General features: G+C 38.0%; 1 protein-coding gene across 1 annotated transcript in view; it reads left to right on the forward strand.

Annotated features, from left to right (window-relative positions):
- CHN2 (chimerin 2) overlaps positions 1-27,024 on the forward strand; it is a 158,655-nt gene that overhangs the window by 59,977 nt on the left and 71,654 nt on the right. The window contains exons 2-3 of the mRNA XM_036406589.1: positions 6,128-6,166; positions 13,466-13,521. Coding sequence (XP_036262482.1) covers positions 6,128-6,166; positions 13,466-13,521 — 95 coding nt within the window. The remainder of the gene's footprint in view (positions 1-6,127; positions 6,167-13,465; positions 13,522-27,024) is intronic.

Consider the following 27,024-nt stretch of genomic DNA (forward strand, 5'->3'; position numbering starts at 1 on the left):
TCTTCATTCTGAATGAAACATTAAACAGAGTTTTTGACATGCTGAAATATTTCAACAGCTCCATTGCTAATTATTTACTGCAAGAGAGTTAATTTTGCTCTTCACAGTAGCAGTGACTTTTCAGGATTTAGGGTGGGGGACTTACTTGACAGTATGATTATTTGCAACTTTGAAAATGAGAATATTCTTTCTTAGAGTGGTCAGAGGTGCCTTGTAAGGGTAGTTAGATAGAATTCATCATGATGTCCAAAGTATATGCCAAATGAATGCCATCAAACATAGAAAAACGTGCCAATTTAAAGTGGTTTGCAAAATGACTGCAAAGTGACATAGTTGTTTGTGTGTGTATATTAATTGTTGAGAGGGCAAAATCAATTAAACCAGCCCTTCACCAGGACAATATTAGCCAGTAGGGGATCAGATAAGAAGAAAATGAACTTCTGTAATTGGTATTTTTTCTAATCACAGAATGGAAACCAAGAGTGGATCTATGTTTTATGTGTCAGAAAAGAACTAGCACCACATAAAGAAGCCCCCTTACTACTCTTTCACTTTAGTCTCCATCCACCAGTGTATGCCAAGAACCACCCAGCTGGAGAACTTCTTGGCAGAAAAGGACCTGGGGTTCTGTTGGACCCCAAGTTCGAAATGAGCCAGCAATGTCTCCTTCCCTTGAAGGTGGCTGGTGGGACTGTGGGCTGCAATTAGGAGCATCATTGCCAACAGGTCAAAGGAGAGGTGATTCTCCCCCTCTGCTCGGTGCTGATGAGGCCACAACTGGATGCTGTGTCCAGTGCTGGGCTCCCCAGTGTAGGAGAGCTAAGAAACTGCTGGAGAGATCCTTATAAAGGGCTGCAAAGGCATTGCAAGGCTGGAGAATCTCTCCTATCAGGAAAGGCTGAGTGGTCTGGGACTGTTCAATCTGCAGAAGAGAAGGCTCAGGGGAATCTTATCAAAGTGTATAAATATCTGAGGAGAGACTGCAAGGAGGACAAAGCCAGCTCTTTTCAGTGATGTCCAGTGACATTACCAGTGGCAATGGGCACAAAAATGAAACACAGGAGCCTCTGTCAGAGCATCAGGAAACACTTCTTCACTGTGAGGGTAACCAAACACTGGTACAGGTTGCCCAGTGGGGTTGTAGTTCCTCCATCCTTGAGATACTCAGGAGCTGTCTGGGCATGGTTATAGGTGGCCATGCTTGAGAAGGGGGTTTGGATCACATCCTCTCCACAGGTACCTTCCAATTCCAATCATTCTGTGGGTCTGTGATGGCCATCGACATAATAGTAAATTGAATAATAAAATTCTATCTGTACCGGGAAAAATATTAAAAAACCCAGGTCCATAAATAGTGCAAACAGTGTTTATGTTTCATAGAAGCTCTTACTCAGCAGTGTTCTATTCTATATATAATTACATATATAAAAATAAGAAAGATGTATTTAATAATATATGCTAACTTAATGTTTTGGAAACAAAGCAATAAATATGAAAGTGTACGTGGTAAACCTGTGAAAAAGGTCTTTAAAGGAAATATACAAAGAGCATTAAAACACTCATAATTATTAGTCCTGGTCCTAAAATAACAATAGAAGATTAAAAAAATTAGTAACTAGACTTGTTCATCCGGTGAATCATTTATCTGCACACTGCCAGTAAACCAGTGGCTTCCAGATTGGCTTTTCCTCACACACAAGTGTCTTTCCTTGCACATGCAGGTCATAGTCTTAAAATTAGTTGTTACTGGAAAGGAAGTCCAAAATTCAGACAATGGTGGCAGAGAATCCAGGCTGAGGCAGTTCTTCCAAGGTGAACTACAAAATATTTTTTTATAATCCTTTCGTAAGGACAAAGGCAAAAAAAGAAAATCTTTACTCTTTTTTCATAGAGACTATAAGAAATCAGCAAATAATGACAGTTCCCCTTTGGGAGCTGTCCTGCTGCTAGTCTGCTTAACTCTTTTCTGTCATGGGAATCACTAATACTTTTTAGCATATCTAGAACTGGGCATGACATATAGCTACAGTATGGATATTTGTTACTGTTTTCCTTATGCTTAGAAATGCCACTTATAAGTCATAAATATTTGATTAATGTGGTGTAATTTGTGGGCTTTCCTGTAAAACAGAGTTTATGCTTTTCAGTGCATTACCAGTCATGAGAGTCAGAAGAATCACTTTGAACTTAGTTTCTCATTAGAACTGCTTTAGCCAAATCAGCCACGATGCTGGTAGCACAAACCCACATGTGTTGGCATTACATCATCATTTTCACAAAGTACAAGGAAGTAGTAAAAAGCAATTCTGTCATTCCTGTGTCTTTCACAACTACATCCAGAAAGGCAACACTTTGGTACAGGGCCAGGCGCAGAGAAGAGCAAGGGTTGAAGTCCATGGATGACTTTACTTACTATATACTTCGTGTAAGATCATTTCTCAGGAATTGCTTAAGAATGGCTCTGAGTAATGTGTTAACCCTTTACTGCCCACTGTTGGCAGTAATACATATTCTGTCTTCATGTTTCTTTAAATAAAGAATCTTATGTAGTTTTACTTTTTATCTGTCTATTTCCCAACTTTTCAGTCCTCCCTTTAAAGTAGTCTTTCTACACTTACTCAGCTTTAAGTGTTCCATCAGCTTTAGGAAAGTATTTTTTCCTAAGATCCTTTTCATCCTCTCTGCTCTGTGAAGAATAAAGCAAATAAAGTGAATAAATAACCTTTTTGTTCCTTACTCCCATTTTCCAGTTCCAAGTACCATTTTTCGTTTGACAATTTTTTCCAATACATTTTTTGTCAATTTTGCATTATGAGAAACCTTCTCATAGCTGCAATATTCCTCAGGAGTCAGCATTCTTCATTCCTTTTGTTCTTCTGTTTAGCATACAACTGACTTCTAGTACTTTTTTAGGTTTAATAAATATTCACTTTCTTAGCTAGTATGTTTCAAAGCTTTTAGCTAACAGTATTGCCTGTAATATTATTTATGGAAGTCTCTCATGCTTTTTTTGCCAGTTCTAGTCTTTGCAGTAACTGCTCCAAGGTTTTCTGGTTTTGCCAAGGTCATTTATGATACAGTTTTGAGAAGACTTAAAAGAATTTTAAAAATACCTTAACTGGACATTCTGTAATTCTTTTACAGTGAGTCTTTCTTATGCTGACATGCATAAAAGTATGTCACAGATGTCATTGGGACATTTTGTTGGGTTTTTCAGAGCTGTTACTCATCTTGTCTCCTTTGACAACTTCTTTCAGCCTTAGCTGGCACATTTTCTGAATCTAGACAAGAAGTCTCTGTAGAAAATATGAACCTTTCAAGAAAAGAGCAATAGGAAAGACCCTGTCTTATCACCTGAGACTACCTCAGTGAACCTTTTCCCCACGTTGCCAGTCACTGTTTTGGTAGTCATTACAATCAAAGTTCATATGAGGGATATCAATTCATGAGACATCAATGCAGGGCATCCATCATTTGTGCCAAGTCTGATTGATTGATTGATTGATTGATTGACTGATTGATTGATTTTTGCTAAGTGGCTCGAAACTGAGGTCTGTTGGCCTTGCTGAGACCATTACCATGTGCAGAACTGTAAGCACAATCTGTGTGTAAAGGTGTCCTGTAGTAACTGAGCCAACCACCCAAACTTTTATTGTTAATTTCTGTGAGCCAGAACTGCTGTTTAAAGCCTCATGATGGAGAGTGGAACACAATTTAATGAGCAAAGCTGCTGTGTAATAAAGAGGAATAACAAAATACAGAAGAACAGAAATTTCAAAAAGGGCAAATAGAAGTTATCAAATCTGCTCAGGCAGGATTTGCCTCTTTTGACCTCTAACTTAAGAATGGTTGAAGTTCAGTCTAATCTAGTCAACCAGGATGGGAGTCCTAAGACTTTACCATACAAGGATGAGGGTTGTTTAAGCAGGGGCTCAGCAGCTTCCTGCCACAAAGGAATAAAGATATTTCTATCTGGGTTCCATTAGACCTCTCCCTGATCCTCAACCATGACCCTTGTCTCCAAGTTGTATTTAAACAAATTATTCTTTATTTCCTACAAATGGGTGCCATCAAATAGCCTGGCAATAAACTCCATTAGTACTATCACTATGGCATTTTATTTCCTGTGATTCAGGGACATGCTTTCAGCAGAAGGGATCACAGAGGATGTGGCAGTACCTCACCAGTAATGGTGAATGAGGCGCTGGTGACACATGGGGTTTCCTCCAAGTGTGCTGTCTTTTAGAATTATTTTAGCTATTGAGGAATGGTTCTGTCCATGCTTTCTGGGGCTGACATATTCATAACTGTGACAAATCAAGTGCAATCATTGGGAGTTTGTAGTATGATTTATGTCTTGGATGATTCTCCATTTTGGCTGCAGTGTTTTCTCTCTATCAGTCTGTCTCCATCTAATGAAGCACTTTATGGCCACTTGTACATCAGCTTTCACTGTTGAATTTACTCTGCACTTTTTAATTAATTTGGAAGACTAATGCAACAACTGATACTCATTGGTTTTTCATTGTTTCTCTCGCTATTACTTCCTTATCCGAAGTCACCAGTACAGATAATAAGATATTTGCATTATCTCAGTGTTTCTTCAGTTGAAAAAATATAGTACGTGAAGAAGGAAATTCAGAAATTCTCTTGCAGTAGCACAGAAGTATTGACAGAAGAATTTAATATACAATATTACAGTGTTGTGATAAACTATATGTGAAGCAGTAGATGTATGGGGGGAAAAACGGAGTGACATAATACTATTAGAATTTGAGAAGAGAAAAAATCATTTCTTTTATGAATAAATTTCATTAGTCTCATGAATAGCCTCATACAATTTAAAATAAGTTTTCTGCATAATGAACTTGCAAGTTAATTACTCTTGGATTGCCACAGCACAGTATAACTCTGTTAGTCTGAGAGTCTTTTGAACTTTGCCTAAGTTGAAAGGTGGATTCAGTTGAAACTGAAACTGAATGGGTTTCCCAATCAATATATCTATAAATTGTTGCAGGGTCCTATTCCAGGCAGTAACTGTGATTGTTGCTAGATTTATCCTCTTCTAAAACAATAGAGTTAAAAGTGGCAGATGGTAGTTAGTGATTAAAATTCCTAGTAAACAGACTTTTGCAGGGATATATTTAAAGTAGTTGTGTATATGTAAATAGACAAGGAGCATGAGCTATGCAACTGTAATTGAATTATATTAGCATAACTTAAGTAGAAGTTTAGTAAATAACAAGTACCTTAATTAAACTGCACAGTTTTGGCAAGTTAATGACATACCCATTGTAAATGACTTCAAAGTTTTTGGCAGCATGGCAGTTCAGAGTCAAACTAGTACCCAGTTCCCCACCCTTTATCACTGGTGTTGCTCCTTCTGCTCCAGCTTGGCTCCTTCTGGGATTTCTGTAGGTTACAGCAATTGGCTTTCTTGCAGAGAGCTGGAAACCTCCCCGTGGAGTGGTCACTAAGAAAAAATACCAACTCTTTGTGCCTCTTTAGTCAGTAACATTAGAATAACGCAACCTATTTGTGATGGCAGGTTTTGCAGTCTTTCCTTTTTCTATCTTTTTCATATTGTTTTTGTTGATTCATCTTCTGGAAAATATGCCAATTACATATGGGTTCAATAAGTGTAGTTGACTTTCATTGAAACTGTCAGGTCTGTGCATCTGTGTCCAACCTGAGCTGTGCATCTTTTTAGCCCCAGTGTGTGTTATTCATTGATGCTCATTTTCAAATCTTACTAGTGGGGTTAGAAACCACATCGAAAACCAGTAGTGATTTGTCTGTTTATCATGCCAGGTAAAGCAAATAAATAATGTAGTTACCAGGCGAGTTAATTATTTTAAAAATACTGGTGATTAGTAAAAATTGGTCAAAAATTAATTTCTTCCACAGTTGAATAATTTGGGAAAAGCACATTGGATCCACAAGTGGTTGAAATTTGTATTCTTATCTCACATAGCAAACTGTACTGTAAATAGGCTATCATCTCTCTTGGGAAAGAAATGTGAATTTTGCTGACAAGAAGAGGTCTCTCAGCAGAAAAATGCAGGCTGACAGTTTGACCCAGTGGCCAAATAACTGATTTCTTTCTCCCTTTTTGCTTCTATTTTAGATGCTGAAGAATACCAGCCTCCAATATGGAAATCATACTGTGAGTATACAAGCAATTTGAATAATCTTAGTGCCTTACCAAAGTGTCAGTCATTGTTAGGTATTTTCTCCTTTTTTGTTTGAAAGAAAGACATAAATTTACTAGATGCTTGTTCAAATTACTGTATGGGACAGCAGCAAAACCTGAACTTTTATGGATTTCAATGGAACAAGGGCAGCAGGATTATGTGTGCCAGATTCCCTCCATTGCCTTAAAAGTGTGCAGCTCCTGGGTTTCATGGTTTCTCTGCTGAGATTTTCAGGAAGGATTTCAGAGGTAGAGGTTAATGCTTTGTATGTTTACTAAAGGTCAGGCTTGAGAATACTTGTCTTTTTATACGGGTCACCAAATCACTTTAAGATAATATTTTTGATCCTTAGCAATAGAAGCTGATTTTTGAAGTGGTGGTTTAGAAGCTGGAGACAACATTATCAGCTCTTTGAACCTTCCTGTCTGCCTTTAGAAAAATCATTTACATAGAGTGCAGTGCAGAAGTGCATATTTTATGCTCTTTTGCTTTGTTCCAAATGTATTTTCTAATAGAGCCGCACAGATCTAAGACAAAATATTGGCTTTTAAATCCCTTATTAAGGACAGCCTTTAAATTTGATCTTTTATTTTAAACCCTTCCTGGAACTTTAATAGAGTGTAGCTTTGGGTATAGAGAGCTGTTTTATTCTTTTTGTTTTCAGATACAGAGCTTTCCTAAGCAAAAGTTCTCTCTTTTATTGTGGCAAATTCAGTACAGTGCCATTACCAAAGTGCAACTACAAAAACACAATGATCACAGTAGCTACATGCAGGTACATGTGTAATTTTAAAGACTAGAATAAACTTGTTGACTTCACTTATATGCACATTAAACTGTCTTGCTGACTTCAAAGACATCACCTCTGTGTTACCTGAGAATGACATTCTGCCCCAGAATGGACTGGGATTTTTTTCAACCAAAATTTGAATATGCCATTAAATTACAGAACTTGCTTCTCAGAACGCTGTTTTCTAGACACTTTGTTGTTGTTGTTGTAATGTTTTGAACATGTAAGAGAAACCTCCTAAAAAGACAGCAAGAGTGTTGGACCATTCCAGCATTCTTTGCCGAGTATTTGAAAGGAAGGAGACAGTTGAGTGATTTTTTTAAAAAGAGCTTACTCAAAATCAATGAAAAAGCTGCCATTGACTCTGAGAAGACCAGCATTTCAAATGACAGATGCTGCCTTTTCAGCAGTAAGTTTTCATTAAAAAGTCAGGAAATAAGAACCTACCTTTACTTACCTGTTCTTAGTTGCCCCAGTTGTGCAACAGACAGATCACTGCATGCAGTGAAAAAGTTTGGTTACTTTTATCTGATAGCTTATATGTAATCCAAGGAAACATTCTTTTAAATGGAAAAAATAAACCAAATGCAACCAGAATGGATGAATAGTCTATGAATATATAATTTCCTATTCCACTATATGTAGGATGCCAATATTGTGATGATGACAAAATCATGGCCTCAGTGTCTAAACTCCATGCATGAGTGACCTTGGAAAAAGTTGCACAGCTCCAAAAGGCAGAAAATAGTTTAAGCTTAGAAAGATTTACTCCTGAGACTGCTTAGCCACAGATACACATTTTTCTTTGCAATGATAGTTGATGTATGCTTCTTTACTCAGCAAGAAGAATTCTGATCTGGTAAATTAATTATAGAGATTATGTCCAGAAATAGTTTGTCTATGATTCAACCTGCTGTCCTATCTCATGACAGTTTTAACTTACATATTTATTTCATGCTTAACACTTTGAGTTTACTGCCTACTTAACAATTATTTTCAATGTATTTTCCCTAGTAATTTTTAAAATTTTGCTAACATACTAGTAAGATACTTTCCATATAGTTTTGATTTCTTATTTTAAGTCCTGGATAAATTTAGGTGACTATGTTGCCTTTTACTGATGTCAAGATCAAGGCTTCAATCCTTCTAGCTTCTAAACAAAGGCAGATTTTCCTGTTTATGCCAACAAAGTATTCAAATAAACAGTGTTGCACGTGTCCATGGACAAATACTAATCAAAGTGCAACAGTTTTCGGATCTCAAGCCTTACTGTTTTGACATAATGTAAAAATTTGATTCAGCTATATTTGGAAAACATGAACACTTCTAGTGAAGAAGATCCTCACTTGCTTGTGAGGAATTGTTAGAATTTCACGGCTCACAAAGTTTTTCAGACTTTTTCTGATAGCCCTGGGACACAAACAATAAAAGAAATGGCAAGAATAATTTTATATTAACAGGAAGGAACCTGGGAAAAAGTTTGGAAAGTTTCTAGCAGCCAGCAGTCTCTAGGCAGTGGGTTTGATTGCATTTTTACCTGAGAAGCAGATCAACTAATAACAGATTTCTTGCATTGTTCCAATAACAGATTTCTTTTTGTAGTCTGCCATATGTTGGAAGTATTATGGAAAACAGTATTTTGCCATTTTACCATCTCTGAGGTAGTAAATAAAGGAAGATAAGAATCACAGAATGTGGGTTGGCAGGGCTTCTGGGGGGAGCTGATCTGGCTTCCCACTCGAAGCATGACTGTTGTCGGCTCTGGAGCAGAGCAGCCATGGCTTTACATAACTGAGTCCTGAAAAGCTGCAAGGGTAGAACCTTTGTGGGTAACCTGCTCCACTGCTGCACTGCCCTCTTAGAGGACAAACTGTTTACCCTACCTGCTTCTCAGGAGGAGCAGGCAATTTGTTTGACTGAAAGAGCATAGTTATTGCCGGTTGCCAGCCTCAGCACGTATGTGCTTGAATTTTGAAGAGATGTAAAACCACTTTTTTCCTCCTTTTACCCCTGTTGAGATTGGCATGTGCTGAGTCAGTCATGTGTCAATGCCACTTAAATGTTTGTCTGCATTATTCAAGACGAGTGTGTTGGTGGGAAGCAAAGTGGCAAGGCACAGAGCATCAGCTGATGCCATGCTCCAGCTCCTCACGAAGTTTCCCTGCCTTCTGTCCTTCATCAAATAATAGGCACAGTGTCCGAGACTCATTTTTGTTAGAAATTAAGTCTTTGTTTCAGCCAAGCACTTAGGTTCCTAATTAAGCATGTGAGTAATCCTGCAGAAATAGGACAGCTCATATTGTTCAGGCTCAGCACATGGATAAAAAATGCCTGACTGAGATGAGGCTGAGGAGGTGAAACTGAGGAACTCTGCGAAACATTCTGAGACAGAAGGCGGTGTGTTTGTGTTTCCTTGCTGCTTTATAAAAGCCATGATAGGATTTTTTCCTCTCCGCTGGAGCATCACTGAACACTCATCATAGGTGAGTTAAAGGAGAAAGCTTGAGGTCCTGACACATTGCAGAATGAAAAAAAAAAAGTATGAAGAAAGGGTGATAGCCCTTCTTCCCTGGCAGAAAAGGAGTAAGTGCTGATTTTTGCATGTGACCCCTTTGTTTCTTAGGCAGATTGGATTTTGGAATTAGACAGTTCTTCCTAAAACATACTGTAGAATTTCCCTATTTCATCCCCTGAGACAAGACTCGTGCTCTAACAGGAACAAAAGAGAGAAAGATATATTCTAACCAGCTACTTTACATCTCAAAGAAATGTTCCCCAAGTAATGCAATAATAAATTTAAGTTTTGTTAACGCTGTAAGTTCCAATGTGACTATAATACTATGAATGCTGGCAAGCTATCTGAAGTATGAACCTGATAAAAGTGTTCAAGGGTCAAATAGAAGCCACTGCATTTTTCTGTGCTGAATTTTTGCCTCATATTTAATGTGTATTATTACTGTGCATTTCATTTGCATCTGATGCTGAACAAAAAACCACTCCCAGTCTGATGCAGTTCTCTGAGAGCAGTAATAATACATTTTCTTTTTGCATGCAATTGACTTTTTATAAGGTTAATTTTCTCAGGGCTAAAATAATAATGCATCATTATGTTTGAGTGTCATCTTTTCTATGATCACAGTGGGTTTGTCTGTAACCTGCCTGTCAGTTCTAAAAGCTGGAATTGACTGGGTCAGATGTCAATCACTGCTTGCCACTGCATTAAATAAGTGTGGTTTTCTTTTATTTCACTTAACCATGGTCTTATACATTGAATTCTGTTTTAAGATTTTCAGAGATGGGAAAATGAGGCAGAAAGGCAAGATTGTTTGCCATTTGAGCAAGTAGGTGAGGGATATGTGCCTTCTGAATCTTTGACTATCCCCTGGACTGTGCTGGGGTCTCAGCAATGTCAGCCTCACTGCCAGTGCCCAGCACTTTGGAAAAAGTGTATAATGAGATCAGGCAGAGCTGCAGGATGTTCAGCACTTCTGAAAATGAGGTCACTTAATGAGGTGTCTGTGCTCATTGGAACTTAGCTGTAGGGCACATTTTTCTCAAGTCACCTTAGCCATAATACTGCACTGTATTCATAGCCCATTAGCAGGATTTCTCACAGCAATCATTTGAAGCAGAAACAGCAGAGACCTTTCTAAGGGAAAACACCGCTTTTGGTAGGGTCACACTGGCTTTGCTCCTTGATGCCTTAGTCTGGGAGACACTGCCTTCCTTGTTTTCCACTTCACTGAACTTCCACTGTTGTTTTACCTTTTCCACCCTTGCCTTACTGTGTGTCCTTACTGGGAATCCTTGGCAGCTGTGTGTCTGTCTGTCTGGTCCTTCTCTGTTGTTTGTCTCCCCCTGAGCTGCTCGATGTCCCTTACCACAGTGCCACTGGTGGTTTTCAGTCCTTTCTCTGCTCCCAGTCTCTCTTCTCTCCCTCCATCTAATGGTTCTGTGTCTCCCTCCAATTGTTCCACTGGTTTGTCTTTCTGTCAGATTAATAACTATCAATTTAGAACTAATATAGCCAAGTGTGAATTTTTTGTCCTTCAGAGGAAACCATTTCCCATTTCCAGCATTTTCAGTTTTGATCATGCTTGGGCCATTTTCTCATCCAGTACATTTAACATATAATTTGTAATTATTTATTTGTATAGTTATAATCTATGTTTTCTTCTGATGTATTTCTAAATCAGATATGTTTCTCAGTTCATATTATTGCACAAATTATTACCCACCTCTCTCTGAGAACAACAGCAACCTTTTCCACTCTATTCAAAATACAGTTGCTAAGATGATTTGTCTTCCTTGCACTCATCATGAATCCTTGCACTGATTTATCCCACTACATCCTATAAACATCCAGGTTTTTGTGTTTGCTTTCATGTCTTTCATGTCTGTATCTGCCCTTTCCTGTTAATCATTCCTTCCTTTGTTTTGTTAAATGCTGACTCTTCTCCCCACCATTGCTTATTTGGTGTTGTCAGCCTCAGAGATGCTCTTGGTCATGTTAGAGAGCTCTTTGCTTTTTTCATGTCTCAAAAATATAGCACATCACAAGATAGGCTTCCTGTGTGTTCTTCAGACCTACTTGTTTTACATCACTCTTATCAAAGCTGTCTTAGAAACTCCACTAGTTTAATTGGCTGTGTCAGTCTATGTTTAAAAGATTTGATTATTGAAAAATGGAATTTTTATGAAGTATGATTTTTCAGTTAAAATTCTAATTAATTAAATGGGGAAATAGATAATTTACTTTAAATGAGAAGCAGTCATATTCTTGTCATATTTTGAATCCTTAGAGTTCCTTCTCTCCACTGGAAATGGAGGGAAGGAAAAAATTGTTATTTTCCTGTTGGATGTGTTTAGTTTTAAGCATCATTAACTTGCTCAATCAGTGGTTATGCTCATTTCAGACATTCAGAAGTTAATTTTAAAATCATGCTATTGGGCTCCAGAATAATCAGAGGTTTAAAAACAATCTGTGGGTTTTGAACAAAATTTTCATGCATTGTTTGACACTTTATTCAGATACACAAGTCGGTTGATCACAAAAGAGTAGAAGTCTTTGAATCTTAGTCACATAATTACAAGAGGTAAGAAAGACCATATTTATCATGGAGTTATCAAAATATTATCAAGTTATCATAAATCTTGTGCAAAAGTAGCAGGAGATCTGACAGTGCTGAATGATGCATCGTAAATCCAAAGCCTAAGTAGAAATTTAGAGCTGGATCACATCCAGCATTAAAATTGGTAAGGAATATAAGAAATTATGAACAGTTTTTCAGTGCCTCTCCCAGGAACCAGGGATGAAGGCTGGATCAGTTAAAGAAGAGAGGTTATGGGTTTTTCTACTTTGATGTGAGCAGGAAGCAGGAGCCCCCAAAGCTTTCACATCCCACTGAGTTTTGTGTGAGAAACTTGGGTGCAAGCTGAGGATTTCCCCACTTTCCAGATTTCCTTCCTTCTAAAAGAGAAGTTAAAGAGAAGGGGGGGAAAGGTGCTGCCTCAATTCACACCTTTTCAATTCACTTTCTGCAACAGAGTTTCTGTGTTTATCAAAGCTAGAGACATTTCTATGCCTCCCATAATCTACCACCTTTCAGGGCATAATTCTGAGCTTCACTAGCATTGTGAATAAACGTGTCCTGGAAACTCAGTCTTTTAAAAAAATTCATGGGCATGACATGATCTTTCCAAATACAAGAAGGTCAGCATACAGAAGGCCTTTCTCGAGGGAGGCAATCCAAACCTCTGGGATTTTTACTGGAGTTATGGAGAGACAGTCTGTCTGTGCTGGAATTGATTACTGTCATTGCATGTCAGCTTCTTCTCACGACTCTGCAGTGGAAGGGAGGGAGAGGATCTCATTAAATACATGCAGTGAAGAGTCTGGGGGCCAGGCAGCATGTACCCCTAGCCTCAGGTCTCTCTCCTGCAGCCCTCAGAAGATTTGCAAAATTGATCCAGGGCCATTTGAATAGGGCATAATTGCTCTGAAAGGAATGTTTGCTTGCTCTTCAGTAATTGCCAGTATATCTTGAAATAAATAATGAGATTGTGATGAGCCCATTCAAAGGTATTGAACTTTTTCTTGGCCTATCCAAAAAACTCCTGGTGTTACTGGTAAACAATCTGTTCTTGGGTTGTTACAGCATGGTGTATGCAAAAGTGAGATTTTATCCTGAGAAAGACCTAGTGGGTCATTCTGGCTAGTCTTCCCTGGCACATAAATGTAAAAACCAGTACAAAAGGATAATACTTCTAAAAGTTAAGGCATTGACCACTTTAGTTAGTTTGCCAGTCAACAACTGATTTTCATATAAATTACTTAGACACACTGAAATTCCTCATTTTGCTGTCATCATCTTAACATTTGCATTTTTCTCTGCAGCCCCCAGCTAAAAAGACTCATCTGAATAAAAGTTTGTGTATGTTGCCATTTTCTAATGATCTGTACATTTTTTGTGTTTGACAGTGTATCAATTGCAACAAGAGGCACCACGTCCCAAGAGAATCATTTGTCCTCGGGAGGTCAGTTCTTTTGCTCTACCTTGTTATATCTGATGAATTGTCAGCAGCATATGATCACCAAAACATCTTTGGTGCAGTCTGGGGGTGTTATATGCTTTAACTTTTCTATGCCATTATTTTATATAATCATTTCCCTTAAGGCTGATTAATTAGGAATGGCAGCCTCATTCTACCACTAGAAGCACCTTTATTAGACAAGTACTTGCCCATCATTGTTTAGTGTGCTTTTTAGTGTACTACCTAAAGTTTTGAGTTTCCTTGTCAAAATGAGGATGTATTTTTCTTCCTGCATCTGCATAATAACGTCTGTGTGATATGTTTCAACATGATACATATAGCTTCAGTTTGTTGAATGCTTCCTGCCAAGTACTATCTCCAAGTTAAAATACTGAAATGATAGCCAGATAACTCTGTTCTCTCACAGAGACCTTGAAAATTATAGAATATTTAGAAATCTGCTGCAGGTTTGGCTGAGTCATCTTTCTGCTTGTTTTCTTCTTTTGTAGTTATTTCTCCATTTCTACTTGCTTTAGTATATCAGTTCATCACCCTGCGTGGCATAATAGTAACAGAAAACATGTAGATGTCTCTGCTCAATGAAAAAAACTGCAGTAGTTTTATCTCCTATAATGTCAGGGGCAAATTTTGTGCAAACAGACATGCAATACTAGCAGTAGAAGTACTAAACACATGAAGCGATTGCACAGGGTGTAAAAGATGATGTGCAGGAAGATAGAAACCACAGCTCATCAGTGTGATGTTCAGCTCTACTCCTGGGCATCATCCTGAGCTCTGTCCTGCTTCCTACACTGTGTGCCCCTGAAAGCAGAGTCCTAGCACCTCTCAGACATTTACATACTGTCTCAAGACAATTCTGTGTGAGGCAGAAGGTTTTGCAGCAAGGCACAGGTACTTGCCTGGGTTCATGAAGAAAATCCATTGCAAACCCAGGAACTGAGTACAGTTTACCAGAGCCTTAACTAAAAGAAATCTGCGTTTTTCTCTCAAGTGCCCTCTACTAGTTGCAGGGCAGGGAGAGGCTCTTGGCCTCAGTCGGGAAGTCTTCAAGTCCTGTCAGTTTGGGATGGTCTCAAGACATACACACAGAAGGACAAGCAAACCACCAGAGTGGGTGAACCCTTGTGTCATCCTTTCTCCCTGTCAAAGACAAGGCTTGGGGAGCAGAAGCATGTGCTAGCCCTCTGAGACTTCAGTGCACATGTGCTGACAGGTTTATCCAGACCTTTCTCTCTGAAGTCCTCATGCAAACCAAAGGAGAGACCTCTGTGGCTGGTATGGTATTCTTTAAAAAGAAGGACAGTAAGGTTTTTACTGAATTAATATCACATAACAGATATCAAACTAGTCATGGTATAGTAAAAAATAAAAAGTTTTTAAGGTAAAAAATTAAGGTAAACAATTTATTTTCTTCCAGTACAGCCTTAGAAGAGTTTCTTTCTTTTCTTGATATAATAGTGTATCTATTTTACCTATTTCTTATTGAGACTACTTTGAGGAAGGACTTATCTTTAGAAAAACTGATTAATAAGCACAGAATGCTTAGAAAACCATGTCTACAATATGAACTCATCTTTGTGGGAATACAAGTTAATTGGTAAAAGTTTAATCCAAAATATATTATGCTAACTCAAATTTAAGCATCTTCTATTTTGCCTCCATGAGAGAAAATTTGAATCAAGGTAAAATAGTCAAAGTAATGTAGCAATTGTATTCTTGTTCTAGAAACAAGGTTATATACACAAGGGAAGTGAATGTGCAGCTGTGAGCTCCTTACCAGTGTGCTGTATCTAACTTACTTCTTTGAACTCAAGACCATGTTATGTACAACAGAAAGTATCCTCTTTACATAATGTTTAAACACCAAACATATTCAGGTCACCTCCAGAGATTTGCAGAAAGAAGCTAAGGTCTCATTACTTAAATAAACACAAAATTGACATAGCAGGACATAACAAAATAAGCAAAAGATGTTTGTTTCACATAGTCTGGGTTTGGTTCTAACTAATGAACCATTTTCTGTTGCTCACTTCATAGACTGCCGGGTCCTATTTGGAGTTGCTTGGAATTTTGTCTTGTTAGTTAAACTGCTGAAAATACAGAGACTTTGTTTAGGGGTTGGTATATAAAGCAGTATGAATTCCCACAAATATGACCTTTGGTTCTTTTTTCTTGGATTTTGAATCTTTGTGTAGCTCAGTTGTATGTGTTCACAGCCTGATTGCCAGAAACACAGATTCTCTGACCCAAGAGCCAAAAATCCACCATGACACTGCTGATGTCCATTATTTTTGCATATAGGTGGGGAGGTGGGGCAGATGGGATGTCCTGATACCTAGAAGATGTCAATATACACAAATATGTGGTTCATATTATCAGTTATATTATGAAAGTAGAACTACACAGTGGTTTTATAGAGCATCACAGATTATTTTAGAGAGGAAATTCAGGACTCTGTTCCTATGGCACCTATTACCTTTTTTGTTAGAATGCAGTCTGCAAGGTGGGTGTTTTGGGGTTGTTTTTTGATTCTAGTTTGATTTCACTCTCATCTGATGATTTTACAGGCTTGCTTCACTAAAGATGGTGTTTTATTAATACTGAGTTGGCCAGTTACATAGAAAGATCTCAAAATCTAATTTTGTGTTGTTTATTAATTAATAATAATTAATTGGAAATACAGTAGTTATTTAGTACACAACTAAATGATGGTTATCCAGTACCTAGAGAGGTGTCAGCAGGATGTGTGGCTGACAGAAAAGATTTGTCTCTCCATGTGCATATCATAGGGAGTGGACTTTGCCGGGGGTGTTCCCATGTGTAATTTACTATTCAAACTAATTCAAACAAATCTAAAAATTGCAAATAATTTGAAATCCTTCATGCTTATGGGAAGATGTCTTTCATAATTGGCAAATTGTACACTGTTTGCAAGGAAAATGAAGCATCTGCTGCAAACCAAATCTGTAACACATAAACAAGGAGAGGTTGGTTTTTTTTCTTTCACCATTTAGCATTTTCATCATTCCTCCATCTTTTCCATTGTCATCTTTCATATTCTCCACATTCATTTGCTCTTCCATTACTTCTCTGTTGCTCCATAGTCACAGGGGTTTCAGTCTCAGACCTCTGCAGTTCTACCATCTAATTTACGCAGATTTCTTGATAAACTATACTGCAGAGACAGAAATCACCTCTCCTGATATGTACACCACCAGACTAAAACCTGGGACTGTAAATAAAACATGAACATTTATATCTTTGTGTCTTTGAGCTTTGCTATCATAATTTGCCTTTTCTTCTTTTGGTTGCATAAATATCTCGTCAGCAAAAGCAATGGGAATCATATTGAATGAGCCATTCAGGCTTCAGGTATCCAACATCTTTTAATTAATCACCACTGGCAGTGGACTAGTGTGAATATCCTACCTTCCCAATAACATTGGATTTCTGCCAATATCCTCATTTGTAACCATATTCCTTCCAGCAGTGTTTTAATGATTTAGCTTTTAAATACAAAAAGTTCCCTTTAAAAGCGCTGTTCAGATGGAGGAGTAGCTTTTAAATATTGAGTGGTGTAGTGATAGGCACCAAAGAATCCCATCCAGGTTGTGAGGAAGTCATATTTTAAGGTGTCTTTTAGGGTTTATTCTACAGAAATGCTTATGAAAAAAAATAAATTCTCAGAAAATAACTCAAGCTTTCAACCTCTTTGTTTTATTCAAAAGGAACATGTCAAATGATTCTTAATTTTAAGAAGTATTTCAGGAATAGATTATTCAAAGTTAAAATATATTTTTAAGAAATTGAGGCTTCAACAAAGTAAAAGAATTAAGGAAGGATTTGGACTATTTTTGGTTAAACAATAGGAACATTCAATTTTTTTTTCGAACAGTGAATGAGACTTACTCATGGCTTCTTGGGTTATTTGTGTAGAAATATTCATACCTGTGAATAGTATTCCCATTTTGTTCCAAGAAGTCCTTAACTGCTGATAGCAATTTTTGAGGCTGGTGAATTTGTCTGCATTAGACCTTCCACATTCCTAACAGTGCCTTGGCCAAGCCAGTGTCAGCAACACTGAGAAACTCATCTAAATTTCCCTAGTGTAGACAAAGCCTTAGAGCCCTAACTTATATTAATGTGTAGAAAAATGTCAGTTAATTGCCTTCCTTGTCATTCTGAATTCCAAATAGGTTGTGTCAGAAGTGAGAGATCATTGTTTCTGCCTTTACAGCACAAAATTTATGATTTCTTGACTAAAAACAAATACAATTACAAAAGGGAGACTGTTCTCTGGAAAATAATAAAAAAAATTCTTTTTGCTTAAGTCATTGTAAGAGATTAAAATAATGATGGCAGAGTGTACTGCTGAGAGTCTTTAACCATCCAGAGGGTCAGAAACTGTTCTGACCCTCTGGGGATCCATTACCTAGATTTATCAAAACAAGTGTACAAATAGTGGCATTTCATGGAGCATAACTGTTGAAATGGTCACTAGCAGGTCTCTAAAGCTGTTGCCCTCTTGTGCACTACTGGCTGCAAATATACAGGATTATTGAACTTCTCCAAAACTGACCTGTTGCAAATTTGCTCAGTTCTCCCCAGAGTTTCTTCTGAAGCATGGGATTCAAGCTGAGAACAATGCAATAAGAAGAGAATCATTTAAACAACTGCATTATTAAAAACACTGGTACTTGTACCAGTCCTTCTTTCAGATACAACAATACTTTATATTTGTACATTAGGAAAAGTTTGTGCTTAGGCGAGCTTGAGCAAGGTTGTTAAAATTCAGCCTTACTAAGATATTGAATAGTTTATCTGAGTGGATAATAAGTATTTAATCCTTGCAATAAGTCTTCCATGAATTCTCTTATTCTACTCACTTATTGACCTTTACAAGCTGAATATTTTCTCTTTGCCTCTGCCCTCATCTTTCTAAAAACAATTTCTATGCTGTGGTAAAGTACTAGAGAGCTGTAATAGGGCATTGAAATTGGCCATAAAAATGGTGGTAAATAATGGGAGTAAATGGGAATTTTCATGGCACTTGTTCAAATCACTCTACTGCAAAAAGTCAGACACTGCCACGAGGTGTCTTTTACTGTCAGTCCTCAGAGCTTATCTGAGATAATTCAGAATATTATATTATCTTTCCCTTAGAAAGAAACCTCAGAACACACACAGTGACACACCAAGAGACTCCATTAGCCAGCAATTAAGTGAAAATGAGCAAAATAGTGCTGAAAACTGTTTGTGTTAATGAAAATGTTTGTACATATAAGACTTAATGGAGCCTATATTTTCAAATTCTTATAATATTGCTGATGCTTTAATTGTGTGTTTATAATCCTCTTTATGATGGAAACAAAGAGGACACAGCAGTAGTCTGTGGGCAACTGGAGCTAAAGAGCAATTTTGAATAGACATTGACAAAAGGAGGAAAGTTCTTCAGCTGAAACCCATAGCAAGGGAGTGGGAAGCCTGGCTGCCCTGGTGGTGGCTGAGAATATTTGAAGGCCAGGAAAGGTGTTCAGTTTAACTGGTGCAGAGGGCCTGTGGAATGTCAAAATATATTGTATCCAGCATCCCTCTAAACTGGCTACCTGCAGGTATTTCTAAATAAATTTCTAAATAAAAATGTTATTTTTCTGTAGTATCTCCATAGTGAATTTTGCCCCACAGAATGCCTGTGGTTTGCAGCTGAAGGGAAAGAGAGAAGGGGGCTGGAATATTGCTTGCCCAAAATTCCCTTGTATTCATCATATCAGAGAAATTTGCTGGTGCTTTTTTCCAGGGCATTTTAGTGACTGACAGGAAATCTCATCTCTCCTAGAGTCCATGAGCAGTCTCTGTCTGCTGCAGTAGTGAGGTGGTGGAGCACTCAGACGAAGCCACATCATTCTCATTTTAACAGTCCATTGACTACTGAAGAGAGAAGAAATCTTCCTAATTATTCTGCAGGCATGATAGTAAATATTTCAGTTAAGTAGTTACAGCTAAACAAAACTAGAAGAGGTTTATCTGTTTCACTTGACTTTCCTCAGTTTTGATTTACTAATGGCTAGGTTGTGATTTGCAAATTAGACTAGTGCTCATCTTCATCAGAGGAATACAGTATGAACCAGTCGGTGCGTTCATTGATCACTGTGAAATGGAAAAGTTAAAACCATCTTTTTGGAAGACATGATAGCAAGCTCTGACTTGTTTGATGAGCACAAACTGTAGGTAGCTGTCTTTATGGACTGATGAACATGCTAATTATCCCTCTGGGTTTGCTTGAAATCTTTGCAAAGTTTCACGCTCCCTTCCATCACTCCTTGGAAGTGCTTGATGTGTGTGTGTGTCTGTGTTTGTGATTTTTGCTATTCTCATAGATTTTTATTTCCTTTTACATATCCTTTTTACATATCACTCTTTTAAGCTGTTTTTTTATTTAGACATGGTGTTGAATATAAGGAGTTTTCAAGCCAAAATAAATGAAAGCCTCTTTCATATCTTGACCTAGATAAAGTTTATCAATAAGCCTACGTGTAGGTGAAAGAGCTATGTGCTTGTACAGGTTTACATACCTGTTCCAATTCAGGCCAGTATTCCTTGTGCCTGTAGAAGGGAGTCTTGCTGTCTCTGCTCTCCGACTTTGTGTCTGGTATCTTTTTTCAAGTTTCAAGATGAGGAACTGTCCTGGTTTAACCCCAGCCAGCAGCCAAGACCCACACAACCACTCAGTCACTGCCCCACCAGGGGGATTGGGGAGACAATCAGAATAATAAAAAGTAGAAAGCTCATGGGTTCAGATAAAGACAGCTTAATAGGGAAAGCGTAAGCTGCACACACAAGCAAAGCAAAACAAGGAATTAATTCATCAATTCCCATGGGCAGGCAGATGTTCAGCCATCCTCAGGAGAGCAGGGCTCCATCAGGTGTAACAGCTACTTGGGAAGACAAACACCATCACCCCAAATGTCCCCCCTTCCTCCTTCTTCTTTCCACTTTATGTACTGAGCATGATGTCACACGGTCTGGAATATCCCTTTGGTCACTTGGGATCCTTTGTCCTCACTGTGTTTCCTCCCAGTTTCCCATGCATCCCAGCCCCTCAAAAGCATGGCAGTACAAAAAGCAGGAAAAGCCTTGGCTCTGTGTAAACCCTGCTCAGCAGTAAAAAAAATTCTGTGTTATCAAATGTGTTTTCATCACAAATCCAAAACACAGCCTCATACCAGCCACGGTGAAGAAAATTAATTCTGCCCCAGTCAAAACCAGGAACTCAAAATATTGAGCAACTGATGAATTTGTATTTCCTAATATGAATAAACATAGAAACTCTGAACATCTCTGTCTTCCTTCCTACACTTCCTGTATATGTATGTATCCAGCTAAAGACAAGAATGATCAAATCACTCAGTTGCACATATCTTTTTGGAACTGTGGACTGTCATGGCATGCGTCATAGCAATGTTTTAGTGCTTCTCAGCTGTTACAGAAGAATCGAGAGCATTGATGTTGCTTACTGCATTTATCTGCTGCTGCTGGGGATATTTTTCTTCCGTTTAAATGACTCAACAGATCATTCTTAGAAAAAAGGAGCATAGTTTAAATGTCGTATTCAAATTTTTCATCCTGCATTCAGGATAACATTGATATTCCTTTTACATTTAATGATGCCCTTACTGAGTGAACGGAAGCTGCACAACAAAATAGATGATTCCTGCTTTTGCTGTTGAAATTGTTTGAACCTGACCCTGTGTCCCCTGACTGTTTAGCAGAAGCCTTCTTGATTAAGATTTACTTCATTTTGTTTTAGCTCATGTTCAGGGAACCATTATTTTCTTTGCTGCATGAGAAAATATTTGGATTTTCTTTTCCTATTCAGTCTTGATCTTTTCTGTTAGAGCTGAGTATATATAGAAATATGTCATGGTTTAGTAGCAATAGAGATGTCCATGTTGGGAGAGATTATTGTTATCTTCTGGAGTTTATAGTGTTTTGTCTGGTGTATTGATTATTGGCTGCTGGTCAGCTTGTTCAAGGTCATAGAAGGTCACTCAAACCTGAGTTAAAAATGCCATTAGAAAAGATGGCTTAAACCAGCCCTTTTGAGAATTTGGCACAAGCAAGTAAGTAAACAAATGGTTTAAATTATTTGAACATAATTTGTCTTTAAAAATGGTAGAAATATCCTCGACTGAGTGGAAATCATAAGTGCTACAGTAACAGTCACATCTGTGGAGCTTCCTGTGTTTCTTTGCTGTGTGTTATCCTTCTGCAAGAGTCATTATGCATTTTGCCTTCTCTGTAGGTTGCAGCATGCCATCAGAGCAGAGATGTGCAGCTTTAAACAGCAGTTAACAAAAACATTCTTTGTGCTCTTTACTCTTGTCTTATATTATTTTACATTCTTTCTAGTGGTGAAGAACACTCCTACCTTCTCCCTGGTGCTGTAAAATTTTCCACAGAATTTTTTTGTTAGAAGATACTAAACACAATTTGGCACTTCATTATGATGATGATGATGATGGATTTAAACTGGCTTCTGTTATTTAGTTAAGTGGTGACAAGTTTATCACTTGAAGGCTTGGCTTTCTCCTCCAGAACAGTTCTCCCGGTGCCTTGCCTTCTCAGTGCTTCCTTCTCTCCTGAGAGCCCCATAGAGGTGGGCAGAGTATTATTGTTGTTTTAGATGTGATTTTTACAGCCTGTTCAAGTCTGCTCCTTGCTTCTCCCTATCTCCTGAGAGCAGTCCAGGCAGAGGTGAGGAATTGGCTGGGCTGTGCTATCTTGGGGCCAGAAGAAACTCAAGATGTTGTCATTCTTGGGTCAAGAAGATAGGTTTGGATATCCATTTTTTAAAGCCTTGAAAAAGACTTCTTGAGGATTCTTGACTGCCTCTACTTGTTTAGATAGTGTTTAATTATTTTTAACATTTTTCTACGTTAGCTCTTCTTTTTTAGCAGTTTAAGCCTCTTTCTTCTTGTCACATCTAGTCAACACAGAGACAACAAATCTATTTCCTCTGGAAAGCAGCCTTCTTTATACCTTTCTGCAACAGCCCCTCTCTGTCTTCTGTTCTTTAGGCCAGTCTTTCTTCATGTCTTTTCACAGTTGTTACATTCCTGCTCACTCCATTTGTTTGCTCCAGACCTTCCTGAGATGTGGTGTCGAACCCACAGTCGGTATTCCATCTAGAGACTTTCTGAGTGGACATCCCAAGGAGAGGATTCTTCTAAGATGTCTTGTCAGCTGCATTCTTGACTTTGTGCCTCAGTATGACACTCTGGGTTTGGCAGTTTTTGCTGCAGAGAGCATCCAGTGATTCAAGTTAATCTATTGATCTGTAACGATGGCAGGATCCTTTTCTGCAGAGATGTGTCTGTCATTGGCCCTCTGGTGTTTTGAACGGGTTTGACATGTAGCTCCCAGCTACTTTCCTGGAGGCACTGTATTTCCTTCCTTGCTGTCTCGTGGCTAAATGTGCTTCCTTCAAGTGGCCACGAGGCTGGTGGCTCTGTGATTGACTGATAAAAGGAGATGCACACTTCCAAACCATTCCTGTCCCCTTTCTCTCTGCACAGCTTCTGGCACATGGGCAGTGCAGGTGGAATTTGTTCTGAGGCTTTGGGCATTGCTGGTTTCTTTCTGAGGAACGCCTTTGCTCCTCCATCACCACACAATCACAGTACAAGAATGTACTCAAGAAGTTACATGTGACAATGACTGAAAATCTAAAGGGAGAAAACCATCTTTTCATTATATAGGGGCACTATAAGTTCCACAACTTGGCTGGGGACTAGAGATGTTGTGTTGCTGCTATTCCTACTGACAAAATTAGCAACAGACTTCGTGGTGTGAAACATTTTACAAAACCCAGAGTTGTTTCTCTTTGAAAACACTGGTGCCAGAAAGCCATGGCACTGGCACATGGCACATTAGCCTGATAAGGTAATTAAGAGAAAAATAGTTAAAGATAAAAGAAAAAAAGATAAATATTTCCCTTCCAAAAAAATGTTTTCTCAAATTGCTTAAGAATCATTGGTGTGAAATAATTTGTCCTATTTGGAAAGAATTTTAGACATCCTAATTGATCTAAGGAGAATTTTTCTCCTTAAAAATGTGGAGGCAAAAAAAAAAGGTTTTATAGGAGTAAGGAAATACAGCATAGTTTTCCTTCATTCCCTTTAATAGGGGCTTGCAATTTCCCTTAATCCATTTTGGTTGTTGATTGTGGGTATAAAGTTTGCAGTGGGCTTATGATAAATCTGCCAAAAGCTGAACAATACAGACAATAAACTCCTTTTCTTTACAGTCTGTTTTTTACTGGGCTTGTCTTGAAAGCTTCTCTTCCAACCCTTCTATTTCTCCTTATGTCAGACTGAGCTGAAAAACATATTTATATCCAGTCAACCAGTGTTACTGAAAAATAATTAGGATTATTCCAAACAGAAAATATATCAGATTAAACTTCCTTTGGGAAAATGCCTCACTGCCTGTGCTGAGTAAACACACCAACATTATTAACTCGTGGATCTTGTTTCCCTGTTCTTTCTGTATTTTGAAGAATATAGAACAAGGTGCAGCTACCACCTTATTGTTTCTTTCTGAAACAATATTTATATTCTCATCATGGATGTATTAAGGTAGTGGCTGAAATGGGTCCACAGTACACAATGCTACACTGTGCTGTCCCTTCTGACTTAGAGAATTGCTGTCCTAGGGGGATTTCTAAACTTTCATTCCAGCATTTCTAGATTTCAGCTCTGGCCACTGGATAAGGAAATATGTCTTGTGCAATGAAGCCGAAGAGAAATTAAATTTTTCTGAAATTAGGGTTATTTTATTTCTGTGGTAATACTTAGGCAGAAGGAATTCTTCAGAGTATCTTGAACTCTTCAGTGCAGTATGGCTTGGATGTCAGGGCTTGCAAAGAAAATCTGACACATTAGGGGATGCTCACCTTCTGCCTGCATGATTCCCAGTAGTTTTGTGATGAGTTATTTTGCAGAGTGGTGTGTGATTTTAATACAATAATCTGTACATTAGTGAGAATATGTCATGCTACGGCTAAACCATCCTGGCCAGAAGAGGAGCCACAAATCCCAGTGTATTGAAATTCAGTAAACTTTGAAATTATGTAAACATACTATATTGAATTAGCTCAGATAGCTAGTTCATTTTAAGAAGGCTTATTTTCTTCTCAGTGTTGACATCAAACCCAAGTACAACCTTGAAGGATATGCTGTAAAAATTGTAAAAAAATATGTAAAACTAGACTGTGAACAATTAAGGGCTTTTTGGGGGTTGGGGAGAGGCAATCAGGTTTGGCAGGCTGGCAGTCAAGGCTGGAGGATGCAGAATCTCTCAAACACAAGCTTCCAAAGGTTTTTGTAGAGTGCCAGGAGAGCTGTGCAGGGTTTCATTTCTCTTTGAGCATGCATCAAGATAAGATGTCATTGAATGTTGCTAGCTTTGTAAGATTACTGGATTAGTAGTGATTTAGGTTGTTTTACCATACATCTTATTTCCTGATCAATGTGACATGAGTTTTAAACAATTTTGGCATTCACTGGTTTTTCGCAATGTATACAACTATGAATTTCATTAGTGATTTTCAGCATATTCCCCATGGCTTCTGGAACAACAGCCAGAAATGCCTATTCTGGAAGAACATTTTTGGTTTGAAATTGGCAATAATGCCTTTTTTCAAGCCAAAAAATTATCATCTCACTTTTGAATTGAAAGCTGCCACATACTTTCAGTGGAGAGGGAGAAACCATGTAATTTATCTTCTGCATGGGGGAAGTAAAAGCAAGCTGTGATGCTCTTCAAGGCAAAATATGTTTTCACTAGTGAAGAGCCGTAGTTTTCCTTATGTAATTTTCCTCATTTTTATACTTTGTTTTTGTCTGTTAGCATAAGGATCCATAAATTACTCAAACCCTCTGATCTCTCCCCTTGCTCCCTGTCTAGGGAGTTAAGCATTAGACCCAACTGGTTGCCTAGGAAAGGTGGCTCTTTTTTCAGCAAGAAAATTGTCAGGACTGTACTGAAAGTGATGTAAGTGTTCTTGATGGGCATTATCTATGCAACAAAACCCTAAGTGTGTGTGTGTTCTCAGAATAGGGCTGATTGTTCTGAGCTCCTATCACCAGGAAATAGTCACTTCCCCACCAGTGGATTTTCTGCTCTTTCTGCTGCTGAGAGTTCTTTCAGGTGGATCTGCTTGACTTTGTGTCTGCAAACCCATTTATAACAGGAGAGGGAAAGCTAATCCCAACTGAATTTCAGTCACCTTTGCCTTCTGGAATATATAGAATTTCCCTTGAAGTTTTTACAGAGTCTGCAGTCGGCATAAAACAGACCTACTGGCTCCTTTGATATTTTTAAGCCTCTGCTTCATCAATTGTGCAGGCTTTTGGTTTATTTCCAAGTTCAGTCGAACGTTCTGGTTTTGATGTAGAGACCCTGATGTTATTTTTGATCTTTTATCTTGCTTTAACTTTGTTTCCTTGTGTTTGTTCCTAGTCATAAATTTGGTTAGAACAGAAATTGTTATTTCAGGGCAAAGGTTGCAGTAAGCACAAGAGGGGATTTTTAGATTCTGAGGCACCAGGATGGTCTGACAGATCAGGAGCTTCATTTCAGGAAATGCTACAGCCAGAAGTTGTGGTGATTTTAGACATGTGAATGCTGAAAGATATTTTGGAGTGAAGGTTTCTGTTCTATGGGATAGGAGGAAGAAGAGAGAAGTAGAGAGACTTTGTGTGGATTCTCAGTAGAGCAAATCTTTTAGCTCATGAACAGCAGGGAAAGAGGAAATCACATTATCCCGGGTCATTCGGTCAGTTGCTAGTCAACTGATAAAAAATTTCACAGAAAAGTTTGTATTTTTTATTTTTGCACAAATAGTGTCTGAAGGATGAAAAAATGTGCCTCTCTTTGTTCAAGGAGTTATTTCCAGATTGCTTTTATACTTTATATTTATATATATATATATATATATGGGGGAACTTGTGCTTAAAGTTAATTTTGAAGTTGTGTCCAGTAATTCTTCAATTTTTCTGAGACAGATTGAAAGTGTTGGGTTTATTCTGTATATACATGCAATCAAGGTAAATCAGTATCTTTAAACAGAAGCAGATTCTGACTACTAAATGAAAGTCATGCTTTACTGCTTTTGTCTAAGTGTTTATTTGGCAATTTTCAGTGTACTGAGTAGCCTTTGTTTCCATGAAAGAGAAGATTGCATGTGGTGGTCTTATGTAACCCAGCTTCTGATACCCAATTTTTAATTGAGTTGCCAGCTAAATCTATGCTTTCAAGGGTTATTAAGTTCTATAAGGATGACAGGAAGGCTGCACAGTTCCAAGATAATAAAGTCATATAGTGCTGTTGAAAATGAACATATGAACAACCTCCTTTCAGAGGTAATACATCTTTTGTTGATATTATTTTTTACTTAAAAATAGAAAGCTAAATTGAATCAAT

The sequence above is a fragment of the Molothrus ater genome, chromosome 1 (assembly GCF_012460135.2).
Source record: "Molothrus ater isolate BHLD 08-10-18 breed brown headed cowbird chromosome 1, BPBGC_Mater_1.1, whole genome shotgun sequence".
Lineage (NCBI taxonomy): Eukaryota > Metazoa > Chordata > Aves > Passeriformes > Icteridae > Molothrus > Molothrus ater.